Source organism: Pectinophora gossypiella, chromosome 19 (assembly GCF_024362695.1).
Source record: "Pectinophora gossypiella chromosome 19, ilPecGoss1.1, whole genome shotgun sequence".
Classification (NCBI taxonomy): Eukaryota; Metazoa; Arthropoda; class Insecta; order Lepidoptera; family Gelechiidae; genus Pectinophora; species Pectinophora gossypiella.
The window spans coordinates 10,631,090-10,645,383 of NC_065422.1; the positions used below are offsets into that span (position 1 = coordinate 10,631,090).

Below are 14,294 nucleotides of genomic sequence, written 5' to 3' on the forward strand. Positions count from 1 at the left end.
GGTTATTCATTCATTTTTAAATTAACAGTTGTCAATCGTCCGTTCTTTTTCTTTTCAGCGGATAAGAAAATTACGGGTATAACTTAAAATAAAATTAGGAGGTGTCTGCAGGAATCGGGGCTTGTGTTTGTACATTCTATGAATCATTGCATTTTGTATGACAGATTAAAACGTATTGTGACTCATAACAGGAGTGCTTAGAACAGATACATTTACGACACTTAGCTGTCAATTAGATTTCGTACCCAAGTTTAGCCAACTCCTAACTTTAAACGAACCAACGCTTAACACGTTAACAGTCCGGTGTACCGTATGTGGCACACGGGGAGCGGTTCCGCCGAGTTCGTGTACCCTATGAGGTACACGAGACCAGTGCAGCTTTATGGGCTGTCAAATCACGGACTCGTAAAATTTGTTGATATTTTCATAAAGGACTTGTAGCCAAAGACCTTATAAATAGAAAAAGTCAAAAACATGTCACATTGAATAACAAACGAAAGCCAAAAAATATAATATCTCATTTGGACATATGGCATGTTTTGAAACGCTTGTATGGGGACTGTTAACGTGTTAAACAGCTCAGGAGTTGCGAAATTGAGCAATAGGATCAAAGTAGTCGATATACCCTACCAATCGTAAACCGAGGAGTAACGAGCTTGTTATAGTTTACACCGGCGCGTGCGCACCACGATTAATTGCCGCCATTATCGAACACAAACGTTGTACTTCTTAAACTCTAAACGAACTGGCTGGAAACCGGGTGCGAAACAGCCAAATAATGATAGTAAAACATTTATTTATTCAGCATTTTTTGTACACAGGACACTACAAAAACAATATATGACAACAAAGAAGATAGACATAAGGCACAACTTATTTCTAAGAGAAATTTCTTCCAGTAGGCCTGTGAGAGTGATTGATTAACGAGGTGTATTTCTAATATGTATTCTTGTACACGCTAACTGAGGGCAGTTACAACACACAATACTACTATAAAATAATTATCTTCTTCTATCGTGTGGGTTGTGAGGTGGATTACCAACCTCAGCAACCCTGGTGTCAGGGCTATTATTGAGCCGCCAAAGGCTCCTGACATGGCTCATGTAATGACTACGTCATCATCATCATCATGTCGTCCAAACCGTATCCAGCGACGGCGACTCCTAAATATCTATCCCGGGTCGTTGTTGTGGTGGGCTCTGATGTGGCTGGCAAAACCAAACTTCGAAGGTCCGGTCACATGGCACACAGTAAAGCTGGCCTGACGTACTCAGTAAGTAGTAACCGGGATCAACAGCTTAACGTGCTTTCAAGCACGGATCATCTTACTTTCGAACGATCGGGTAATTATTATAATGGACGTTTTTATTTTAATGTAAATATTGGAAGATTACATACCTACATAAAACGTGATGATAATTTATGAGATGAGGCACCTACATTACTTGCACGTGACTTAAATTAGCAATGGAACTATTTGGCTAGACAATCAATTTAATTATTTATTAGAATTCATTTGTACCCAAAAACTTTCTGTACCCTTCTAACATTAATTTACTAACTTCGAAATCGTTGAAATGTTAAGATATTATTATTTTTGTTCAACTGATAATCACTGTTTATCTTTTAGACACTGTTTTTGTGACTTAAGTACCGAGCAATTACTATTGTAAATTGGTTGGTAATCCACCTCATAACCCCACAATAAGAAGAGGATTAAAAAAATAATAATAATGTTTTATTGGCAACAAACAAAATACAATCAGCTAGAGGCTGATGCCTTCTTCTAAGCTTATATTAGAAGGCCTGTATTAGAAGGCACCGCTCTTCCAAAGTGGATAACAATAACATTTTATCCTTTTGGATCGTAAACATAGTAAGCCCCACTACTGAATAATTGTAGTGAAATTATTTCATGTAGGAAGCCAGGCAGTCATCGAGTGACAAATACAGCAATACTCCCGCGGTCCCGGTTTCGAGTCCCAAGGGGACATATCACAACAATCACTTTGTGAGCCCTAGTTTGGTAAGGACTGAGGACACTGAAGGCTGATCACCCGATTGTCTAAAAGTTACATGAGCCTTTGGCATACTTAGCGTCACGCTTGTGTTCCCAAAGGGGTAGACAGAGGTGTACAGTATATATATACACCCAGATAACTATGTAATAGGGTGCTTATTGGGCACAACCCAAACGAGAGAAGAAGAAATACTCCTCACAACTCCAAATTCATTCATCACTATAAGTGTTGCATTAAACATAATTTAGTTTATCGCTTAAACAAGGTTGCGTATAGTTAATTAATAACGATCCCAAATACTGGTAGTACATTAGTTAGTTGATTATTCATCGTACTCTATAGGTACTCCGCGCTACTCTTATCGGGAACCGTATTATGTAGGTTACCAACGTCAATAGAAGAACGAAGGAAATCCATACTGATATTATAATATGCGAAAATGACTCTGCACCACGTGAGAGCTCTCAGCGGTCCATTTGTCCGGCCAAGTAGTTAACGACATCTGCGGAAATCTACAATAAGTCACGTCAACAAGAACGCAAGCCTGTCTGCCTGTTACCTTTTCACGCTTAAACCGCTGAACCGATTTAGATGAAATTTGATATGGAGATAGTTTGAGACCCAGGAAAGGATATAAACATAATTTTAATTCCGAAAATCAGCCCCTAAAGGGATAAAGACAAGGGTGGAAATAATGTGCCGCGCGCGGTATCCAAAGTCAACGCGTAGGGAATCGAGGGCAGAAAGTACTTCTAATCATAATGTACTACTTAAAATGCCAAGTTGGGTTCGACTCCAGTCGAGTCAATTTTAATAGATTCGAATCTCAGTGTTTTTAACCAATTTAGAGCGTGGTGCATTATGCTCCGTAACTCCTTTTGATATATTTCATACATAGCCACAAAAAGCGACAAATACGGATTCAGCCAAGTAGGTAATCAATGAAATTAAAAAAACTTACTTGCAAGAAAATTTCATCTGTAGCCTTCAGAATAAACCTTAACTAAAACCCAATTGAGGACAGAAGAGGCAAGATGTTGGACACCTAATAAGACACGACAAATTTATTAAAAACATTATAGAAGGAAAGAGAGGAAGGGGAAGACCAAGAAGTGCTTACATGGAACAGATTAATGAAAAAGTTAACGTCGTGTCTTATAGAGAATTGGCCTTTGGTAGACTGTAATGGAAAATGCTACACCGACAAGAGCGTGCCTCTTAAATTGATGATGATGAAGACCTAATTACCAAAAGTGCTTCATAATCATAAGACAAGTTTATACCAACGATTTACAGGTTTGCCAACCCCGACAGAGTACGAGCGTTAACGTATGCATGTCGTAAAGCTCTGTAGCACAACATTTCCTTTTAAAAATATGCAAGGTACCTGTCACTCTTCCGTTTGTATGCAACGCTTGTTTCAACGTTACCTTGGCCATATTTGCATTATTATCAAAGGTCACTTGTGAAGAACTTAAATTGAATATATCCTTTAAATTACCCTATCGACCTGAGGATACATAAATTATTTATAATATAATAATACATAGTACATAAAGTTATTAATAATGTGTGTGATTCCATAGAAGTATTGCAATATTGCAAGACACAATTTTTATAAGAATTCAATAAAGATGCTTAAGAACAGTAATGTGTTCGTAAAAGAAAGATCTCTGTTGTGTTGTATGTGCATGTTTTTGTGAAAGAGAAGAGGCCTACAACAAACTAGCAAGAGGCTACTGTCCAAGAACTTACACTATGGCCCCGATTCCTGCAGACACCGCCTAATTTTATTTAAAGTTATATCCGTCATTTTCATATCCGTAGAAAAGGAAAGGAACGGACGATTCACAGCTCTTAATTTTAGGAAGAATGAGTAAATGAATGAATAACCCGGGCGAATCAAAAGGTACGTCGCTGGTATGCAATCCGTTTGTCGTGCTGTCTACTTAACTATGTCGGGTTATTGACGGGTGTAAAATTTTTAGACGGTTGGTTTAGATTTGTGCTTAAAATTGACGTGTGTTCCATAAATTTTATGCTTGTCGATTACCCGTCCCTTTCCTTTTCGGCGGATAAGAAAATGACAGATATAACTTAAAATAAAATTAGATGGTATTTACAGGAATTAGCACCTATGTCTCAGAGAGTATAGTGCATAAAAGTATACATTAAGATACCTGCCAAAAAGAAATAAAACGAACGGACCTAGAAAAATAATTACTTATAAATGACGTATTAATAATAATAGGCTAGTTACCAACTAGTCAAATCAGTTACTAATTACTAAAAGTGAAAACACGAAATTACTATGGAATTTGTATGAAAAAGCACACTGTGACGTTATAGAAAACGTATTAAAATGTTGGGTGATTTTTCTTGATTAAAATTCATAAGTAAGTTACATAGATCGCCCTCCCCCATCAAGTGGTAAAATTGGTATTGTATTATGGTTGACTATGAGACATGTACAAATGGTATACTATGAAAATAAGTAAAGAATATCATATTTAATTTAATATATTGTTATATTTTGCCAGTAAAACAACATATTTATTTATGTCTTTAAAGATTTAATCAGGTGAAATATTAAAAAGCAAGCATATTTCCATACTTGTCATGAAAATAATATTATATAAAATAAAGGGAAAAACCGCGACTGTTTATTGATAAGATTATTGTTAGAGCTTCTATAGGGGAAAATATTGATTTTATGCTGATTTGATTAGGCTTGGTAAGGATTGCAGATTTCACAAGGTAACTTATTTTGTGTGTGACTCACACGATACTGTGTTTGTGTAATGTAATAGGAATTTATCTCTTCTTTCTTTAAATAATATAGGATCACGTTTGAGCATAATGTGACGATGTGGTCTAAGGTGGATCACGCTTACCTAGTAAATGCCTATTCACTTTAGCCTTGAAGACTCCCAGATTACACGAGACGACGAGACGTAAAAGATCGACTTGTCTACGGAGGTAGCTTCTGCCAAGCAGCCAGTAAAATTTAAGAAAACTTAACGCTCCAGCGCAAGTTATGAGAGTTGACGCCCGAGTTGGTTCATTCCTGATCTACAGATTGTCCATCTTCATCTATCGAGGTTATATATAATTATTTTGTTTTTGTAAATTTTGAATTATTATCCGATTGCATTTATTATACAAATAATGTATATTATGGTTCAATGCTTGTTCAATATTATAATTCTCAAGCTTCAAGTTCTCATAAGGAAGCTGCAGACCCTTGACACAGTTGGAAGGTCAAGGCAGATCAGTCCCAAATGTCGCCGACATTCCTGCACAACATTTCACGATCAAGTGAGGTGACAGCTAATTTATGTGGTAATATTTTTATAAGTTTATTTAAGAGAAATGTCGTGAGTCGCCACCCAGTAGCTAGGTGATAGGCGGTAGAAAATGGAACTTTGAGTTGAGATATCGAGTGGACCAAATTATAGGTCTCCCTAAGCATTGTCCCGTTTTTCACAGGGTCCGCTTACCTAACCTGAAGATTTGACAGTTCCGGTTTTTTACATAAGCGATTGCCTGTCTGACCTTCCAACCCGCGAAGGGAAATTCAGCCCAATACAGGTTAGGTCACATATCTCCGAAAAGGCATTTCTCGAGAATGTGGGTTTCCTCACAATGTTTTCCTTCACCGCTGAGCATGTGATAATAATTTATGATCCAAACATTAATTCGAAAACAAATTCACCAATCATTGGTTTAGGCCTGTGCTGGATTCGAAACTGCGTCCGTAAAGTGAGAGGCAAGCGTTCTACCAACTGGGCTACCACAGCTCCCTTACTTATGTAAAAACCTAAAATTACTTTCATAATCTTAATTCCTTTTCCTCATTATTAAAGGTCACATGTTATATTAGCAAGTTATATTATATTATGCAAAATTATTTATTAGAAAAACTTGTATATAATTGTATTTAAAATATTATGTTATATTTACAACATTGATAATATAACAATACTTATAAGTTATCTTAACTGATAAGTAATCAACATTAAATATTATCTATGTAAAAATCATATACATAAGTTATTTTCTGAATTAAGTTACCTATGTAATTCACAATGTATTATTTGTATGAAGCATGATTAATTTTTGATGTTGGGTTTTATTTGTTTACTTTTTATTTATTAATGATATTTGTTTAATAAATAGTATAAAGGGTGTACAATAATTATGAAACTAGGAAAATACTTTATTTATATCCAACAGTCACATAAAAAGGTTATTACAGGTTTTAATAATTTCATTACTTCAATCAAATCAATGGATATATGACCTCATTGCATTACAAAATACTTTGTGCTCATATACACTGCTAGGAACATACTGCACCTTATACTAAACAGAATAATGGTTGTTTTTATTGAAAGCTATAGCGCCAATAATTGATAACACTCATTGAGTGGTTATTGTGGTAATATGACCTATAAGTTATGTGTCAATATGAAAACTAGGCAATCACAATCGCCTATATTATTTTAATAATGATGTCATTATAATTTAAACTTTATTAAATTGGTTTTTTGGGGAGGCCTGAGCCATCCCAGTAGTAAGGCGTATTAGGTTGTAAATTTTTGGTACTTAAGTCTATTCTGCAATACAAAACTTGTAAATACAGTTTCAAACAACCAGGTACCTAAACTGTTAACAGTTATTAAAGTATTAACTTTAACTAAGTATTTTTAAAGAGAATTTCTTTAGATATTTTTTTATATTTAAAAGAAAACATTAGTTTGAAAACATCAGTTATAACACGATTGGTGTATGACTTTGATCTTTTTTGTCATGCTGTGCCATCTCTTGTTTTGTCAAAAAAACCAATATCCTAGGAAGAGGAAATATGGTGCCATAGCTTGGCTCCACCACAGCACAAGCTGAGCCATTTCCTTGTGCCTATATTCATAATATTCATAATTACCCAATTGACTGTAATTAGTGATTGACTTTAGGAAGTAGGATGTATTGGTATTTTTTTGACAGTTGATTAATGAATCAAGTACATTCTACTTTCAACCCATTGGTTACCTTGTATAGATTCCTAATTAGCAATAAAACCACTGAGTGTGTTTGTTTTTAGTGTCTTACGTATGTAATAAAATGTATAGAATTATTAACCTTACATCAATCAATCAATCTTACAGAAGTAATAATGTTTCTAATGTTTGATAATGTTAATAATGTGTTGTTTGTGTATGTACCTCTAACTATCCCAATTGGGATATAGTTATGAGCTGATCTAATAATGTTTCTCAAGAAGGCTGAGTTTATGCAGCAGTTTCATTATTATAATTAATTAAAAACACAGGTGTAGTCCCAAAACAGTGACACTTCATAGTGTTCGATAAGTTTGGTAAGACCAATCAAAATATATTAGCAATTTAAATATAAGGATCCAAAGCTGGGTCATCTGCATAATAGAATAGAATTTCCAAATGATTGCTTCATTGTGTCTTGTGTAACCATCAAATGCAAGTTATCGTAAACCATTATTAATTTCATAGGCTCATTAAACTACATGCTAGTGCCATAGCAATTCAATAGAAAAGTAAGTAATAAAGACAAGAAGTCGTGTGTGGACACCTGAACCTCGGCCGCGGAACTCGCCTCGTAGCGCGCCCTCTCGCTCGCACTACACTCGCGGCCCTATACCTATCCTGCTCACTCCCTTCACTCCATGGATAAGAGAAAGTAACAAAAGAAAAATAACATATCCCAGCCTCAATACAGTATCCGCGTTTGTGATAAATATGCCAAACATCGCAGCTGATTATTATTTAATTGTAATCACTTATTTTTTTGTAATATGAAACAACAAACAAACCCAAAAGCAACTCCTAACCTACAATCTTACAAAGATAAGCTCAGTTTCGCAATCTTCATAATTGCATGTTAACAGCCACGGTATTTAGCACTTTATCACAAATTTTCAAAGCATTAAAGTAAACATAAACAGGTAAACTAACCCTTTCTTCATGAGACTCCTCGGATTGCTCCTGTTGGTAAAAGAAGGTTCCAACGGAGAAAACACTCATCCATTTTACAGACACTCATCAATTAGCACGATTTGTATTATTTCTGTTTGCACTACTTGTCACAATCAAAACTAAAATTCCACTTTTTGCTGCGCTAAACGCAGACGTCATTGACAAACAACCGAAGTGACGAGTTATTGCACGGGATCACATAGTAGTAGGATACACAGCGAATTTTGAGGGCCATTGCGTTGTATTATCACATTTCTTATCACTTGAGGTTATTACATTTATAATCATTCCGTCTTCATGAGTTAATTACAAAAATAAAAACGTACAAAGCAAAAATTACGGAGAGCTCGCGACGTCGCACACTCGCGTACCGTGCGATTTCGTTTCACGCACACTAGCACGAAAAGTGACAGTTGGCGCTAGCGTCGTATATGTCCGATTCGTGCTATTTTATTAGTGACTACAACATTATTATAGTTTGTCTAATTACAGTACACATTTTTAAATAAAAATATATTTTTTTGTTTGAAATAAATTAAAATATATTTTCTTAGATTTAAAGTTCAGTTTATTGTCTTGCTTTATTTCGAAGAACTTTTGCAATCGGCAGCTGGCAGGCAGGAATCGGACTATTAATTTTAAGATTTATAATCTGTCGATTTACATTCCCGTGCCATACTTTTTGGGTTCCGTTCACTTAATGAATGAATTCCGTAGGTATCAAATAAATAATAATAAAAATCTTACTAAGTTCGTTCTGATCACGTACTTTAGTAGATTTATAGAAGCAATACGTGTATTTTATTTCTATGTTTCGCGTTTCTTTGTAACTGCAAAAACACAACTGACATACTTGCGAGCGATATATAGCCCACCTGTGGGATACAATGATAGACTAGATTCAATAAAGAGTATCTACAAATCAGTAGTTATTGTATTATATTACCTTCCTTCCAAATAACATAAGAGTAGACCTACGATAAAATATATCAATACCTAAGTATTTACGATTATTTTGTCATGATAATTATCCGGACTACGAGTTGGTAACTTCGTGTTAAGAAGTAGGTAGGTAAATACGTATTCTACTAACACAATAGGTTTAAAATCCCACAGGGGAGGAGTGATATGCGTGGGACGTGCCATATTAATCATCATGCATGTTGTATGCACACCATGCGTTTTCCTTGCAAGTACGCACTCAGCGACAATCAGGATTCAGTATACCTTAAGTACCTGCGCTAGATTCGGTTTTTCTTTTAGGGATAGCTAGATATATTTAGCTTGTTTGAACTCTGAAATACTCTTCTGTTCGCGCGTTATCTTTTTTGGGGGTGAGCGGTGTTAACTCAACCTGCACCTAATTTTTATTATTTGCTTCCGCTGGGGTGTCAAAAGGGCCACATTAGAGCAATTAATCTTAAGAAGCAATATTGCTATGACATTTCTTGACATTGCGCACTACGCGCACATTCGGCATTTTTAAACCCCCATTTCAAAGATTATTGACACCCGATAGGGTAGTACTTCAAACACTGGAAGTCAATATCGTTGTCGTGAATGCCAAAATATCCTAGAATTTTTGATCTTTTTGCAAATACCGACTTCCGGTTCGAAGAACCACCCTATGACGTACCATAGCCCATAGGTACAGTCATGAGCAATATAATGTACCCACACTTTAGGACTGTCGCACTAACATATTTGACATTTAGTGAGACTTACAGTTCAATTTGTCAAAAAAGTTAATGTGACATGGTACCAAAGTGTATACATATTAATGCTCGTGACCGTACTCTTTAACAAGGAGTATAAAATTCAAAAGCATCTAAAAATGAAACAGCTTGTGTAAATACATAGTTTTATTAGAAAATGAAAACAAAATTCCTTAGTCTACCTAAATAAGGCACGTCGTGTGAGTTCGACGACGGATATGTCAGCGGGCCGGCGCGAGGAGCGGACACGGGCTGTTTCTGCGTTGCTATCATGACATTGACTTTATTATCATATTATCATCATCTATTGACTGACAGAGATGAGTGCAAGAGGAATACATGCGTATGTATCTAAGTGTATAGGTACTAAGAGTGGGATAGGGCAGGCTGATAACATCCATCAGTGAGATGATATATGGCCTTATAAAATATTTTTCTTTTATGTATTTCAGTCATCTGGGGAAATTAGGGCAAATTGACAGTTGCTTCTATAACCTCATGAGGCCCAGATTTCTAGACACAATAATTAAACAATCTCTTCTTCTTCTATCGTGTGGGTTGTGAGGTGAATTACCAACCGCATCAACCCTGGTATCAGGGTTATTATTAACAATGAGATTTGGATTTTAAAAAGCACCTGGGCCTTACGGCTGTAATCGGTGTGAATAGCTCTGAACCCAATAACGTCAGGCTAGATAAGCGAACTCTGAAATTAAAACGGGAAACACGATAGGATGATGTTGTTTCTTTCCAAAGAGATATACCTATACGATCGTGGCCAGACTTAGTAATTTTTCGTGCTTACGTAGAGTGGCGACAAAAAATATAAGCAACGTAGACAAGGATTGTTTTTGAAGGTCACTGGATATGTTTCTAGACTTGAGTCTTACACACAAGACTACAACAATTGTACAAGAAATTCTTGTTAAGAATGTCAAAGCGATACACGAAAAATGCGAGGAAGCGTGTAAGTACTGCCTCAGAACAAAGGTCGAACGCATATTGAATCGTTTAAAAACAACGACACGTTTAAAAGTACCAAAGGTGAAAGGTATAATGATACAATCAATGTACCATAGAAATAAAAACTTAAAAGTTTGTGGTTACGTTTTATGAAAAGACTTTTTTTTTCTTATCGAATTATTGAGAGGCTTTAATAAGACAATGCCACGTATATCAACGCAAGTAACTAGCCTTTACAATTTAATACAGCTATGAAACAAACATTTACAAAAATCAGTCGCTGTACATATTTCACATTTGCACGTAATAATAATGTACAATACATATTTGTAAAATCGATGACATGTCAATTGCGCGATAGATTATTACACACAATGTTGCACTCTTCACATTTGAGATGTCATAGACTTCACGGGGTGCTTTTAATATATTATTGCTGTATATACTTGTGGATTTATAACACATATATATAAAATAAAATACTGTAATTTGGCCGGAAACAAGTTGAAGGAATATAAGAATGCCGAAAGCGTAAGCGATTTCTGTAATTTAATAATTTAAGGAAGATACAGTTTTACGATATGTTACATGTTGAAGATAAAGATTTATAAAAAGTAGAAGCGGCAACGTCTATGTATATTCTTCAAGCAATGTTTATTTTATATGAAGTTGTATGAATAACACATTGTTTTTGTGCAGTACTATCTAAACCGCTACATAGAAACTATCGTTTCTGTTATTTTTGTAAGTTTAATTCCTTTGTTACAAAATTTGTTACCGTGCTCTGTGCGTATACCTCAATATTTTGTTTTATATTACAATAGTTAGTATTTATAAGAGAATAATTTTAAATATAATAATAAATTTTACATCTAAAGCAAAATACAATTAAATTACACGTCCCTAAACGATTACAATCTCTAAACGAAATGCAAAACTTCTTATTCTGAAATAAATAACTATTCCCAAAGATAACGCTCATATACTACGTACTAAATTTGTAAACAATATAGGAATAATATCTAAATTTGTATGTCTTTGTACCAAATCATGAATTAGGTAGAAATTTTGTAATTTTGAGCTTCACTTGATGAGAACGATGAGAGAGCATTCGTTTACATGCGGAGGTTGGAAATTGGAAGACTTTTCAAGGGGTGAAAAGCGAATTTCTGACCTCAAATTAAGGACATTAGCAAAATTTTCGCTAGAAAAATTTACAATGTCGAATCCATAACAAAACACTTGCAATGAAGGGCGATTAAAATGTCACGGTGAATTGATCTCAATGAGTACAAAAAATATTACAAAGTTAACGTTTATTTGCATTCAAATAAGTCTCTCTTAATTATTGTCTAACGATAATAAATACAATCAAATAATTTTAAAATATTTACTCCCAATTGAGTGATTGGTCAGTGCCTGTCGGCTTTTAAAAGTTGGCAGTATGTCATGTTACAAATATTAAAAATAAACCGATTACTTAATACTGCCAACGTCTACTTGGGGTATTTGAAAACGATATGGCGAGATGCCCGAAATTTTGAAGGAACTAAGCAATGTTCAAACTTTAAAACTTGTGCGGACAATTTGGTTTGCCCGTTTCAATTTAAAATTTCGCAGTCAAACTCCAACTGCTTTTATCAAAAAAATGTTCACCTTAACGTGTGTATTGTATCACCATTTCGGACAATCAAAACATTTCTCAACAAATACTAGTCCTTGACCGATTTACAATCAAGTGTTGCCATTTCAAAATTCGATTCTTTAATTTCTCACTTTGACAACATTGATTTCAACTGTCAATCGGTCGCGGCCATCTTTATTTTCGTAAAACGAGCTAAGATTCACTACGCGGTACAAAAATGTCAAGACACCGGGTTTCGTTCAGTCGAATTAGTTGCTACGCTAGATTTAGTTAAATTATTAGTTAATACGTTAGGGGGGGCGTCTTCCCCAGTTGGCACAGCAGATCAGACGTCAGTAGTGGTCGACATCCGCCGTCGGCGCTACGGAGTATACTGATGGTGGTCTGAAAGTACATAAACATAACATAAGATTACGAATATATCCCAATGGGGTAATCAGAGGTACATCCATCGTATGATGAACTAATTTAATTACCCACATCTCCCACCCACCTATCTATCTATCTGGGCTAACCTTGAAATGTTAGCTGTCACTTTTGAGCATAGCTGGTTTTCTTATACCATGGTCTCAGCTCCGCTCCGCTTTAGTGGAAACCCAGAAGAGAGTAATAGTAACAATACAAGTTGGTGTGGAATATTACCGTAGGGTCCGTCTTGGTCCGGGGAGTCTCGAGGGGCGAGGTAGCGCGGACACTCGCGCATCCGAACCGGAGGCCGGGCGCTGCTCTGCTTGCGTTGCCACTGATACACAAATATTATAAATCAATATATTTTACAAGTCGTGGCAACCCGCTGTGGACCAGCGTAGTGAAGTATCTGTGATCCAAACATGAATTCAAATCCAAGATCGAATTCAACGGTTTAGAGCCCGAACCGGGATTCAAACCCGTGGCACAGCGACGTAAGTCACGCCTTCTCCGAACACGGCTAACACGGTATTTTTCTGTTCTAAGAGTCATCATCTACAATTTAAGAGCCACGCTCTTGTCGGTGTAGCATTTTCCAATCCAGTCTATCAAAGGCCAATTCATTGAATTCCCTATAAGACACGACGTTAACATTTTCTTTAATCTGTTCCATGTAAGCTCTTCTTGGTCTTCCCCCTCCTCTCTTTCCTTCTAGCTTTTCTTTCTATGATGTTTTTATGAAATTCGTCGCGTTCGTTTATTTGTTCTAAGAGTAGATAATTCAATTTTTTTAATAGTAGAAAACTACTTTCAGTCGCTTTTGCAAGTAGACAGACAACGTAAACATTTACAATACGACTGTTACATCACAATATTTAATTACGTCAACCACAACATTTTATTGTACATAGGGGAAGGATAGTAGTACATTGAAACAAACGGGAGGCACTACATCTATAGCTACTAATTTTAGCTTAGTTATCATAATTATAAGATTTTCTTCTCTTGTAGATAGTGTATGTGTAAGTTTATAATTGTATGGAATTGATTCAATATTCGACGAGAGACTATCCAAGCCACGTTCCCACAAAAAAAAATAGATGGCGCTGTATAACGCCTTCTTAATAGTTACCTATTTTCTCATTACCCGGGTACCTACATAATTATTCAAAAATATAATGTAATGGCAAAAGCATTATATAAAAATAATGGCTGCTTGATGAATTGTGTTGCAACCTTATTATTGCTTCTCTTTATTTTGAGCAGAATAATAACGGTTGGATAATGTGTTGTGCCTTTGTGTAAGAAAAAAGTGTCATCATTTATACCCAAAAACAAAGAGAAAAGATGCACATGTCTGGAATCCATGAAACTAAGGGTAGTATTAATAAACTAATCTCAGCTGAGACTGCCCTCAAGATCATACTCAAGTCCCTGTTTTTAAATAAGAACTGGCACATTGACATGGTCTTGAGAGCAGTCTCGAAGCTGAGATTCGTTCATAAATACCACTCTAAAAGGTTAAATTAAG

At 35.6% G+C, this 14,294-nt stretch overlaps 2 protein-coding genes across 3 annotated transcripts in view; both read right to left on the reverse strand.

The window, feature by feature from the left end:
* The window catches only part of LOC126375636 (AF4/FMR2 family member 1-like), a 263,770-nt gene extending 255,365 nt beyond the window's left edge, over window positions 1-8,405 (reverse strand). Inside the window, exon 1 of the mRNA XM_050022662.1 lies at window positions 8,012-8,405. Coding sequence (XP_049878619.1) covers window positions 8,012-8,022 — 11 coding nt within the window. The 5' untranslated portion in view covers window positions 8,023-8,405. The remainder of the gene's footprint in view (window positions 1-8,011) is intronic.
* A 1,471-nt stretch (window positions 8,406-9,876) lies between these two features.
* Window positions 9,877-14,294, reverse strand: part of LOC126375640 (uncharacterized) — a 39,975-nt gene continuing 35,557 nt past the window's right edge. For both annotated transcript variants that reach the window (XM_050022668.1, XM_050022667.1), the window contains 2 exons: window positions 12,998-13,097; window positions 9,877-12,739 (listed from right to left, as the gene is read on the reverse strand). In XM_050022668.1, the coding sequence (XP_049878625.1) occupies window positions 12,688-12,739; window positions 12,998-13,097 (152 nt within the window). In that variant the 3' untranslated portion in view covers window positions 9,877-12,687. The remainder of the gene's footprint in view (window positions 12,740-12,997; window positions 13,098-14,294) is intronic.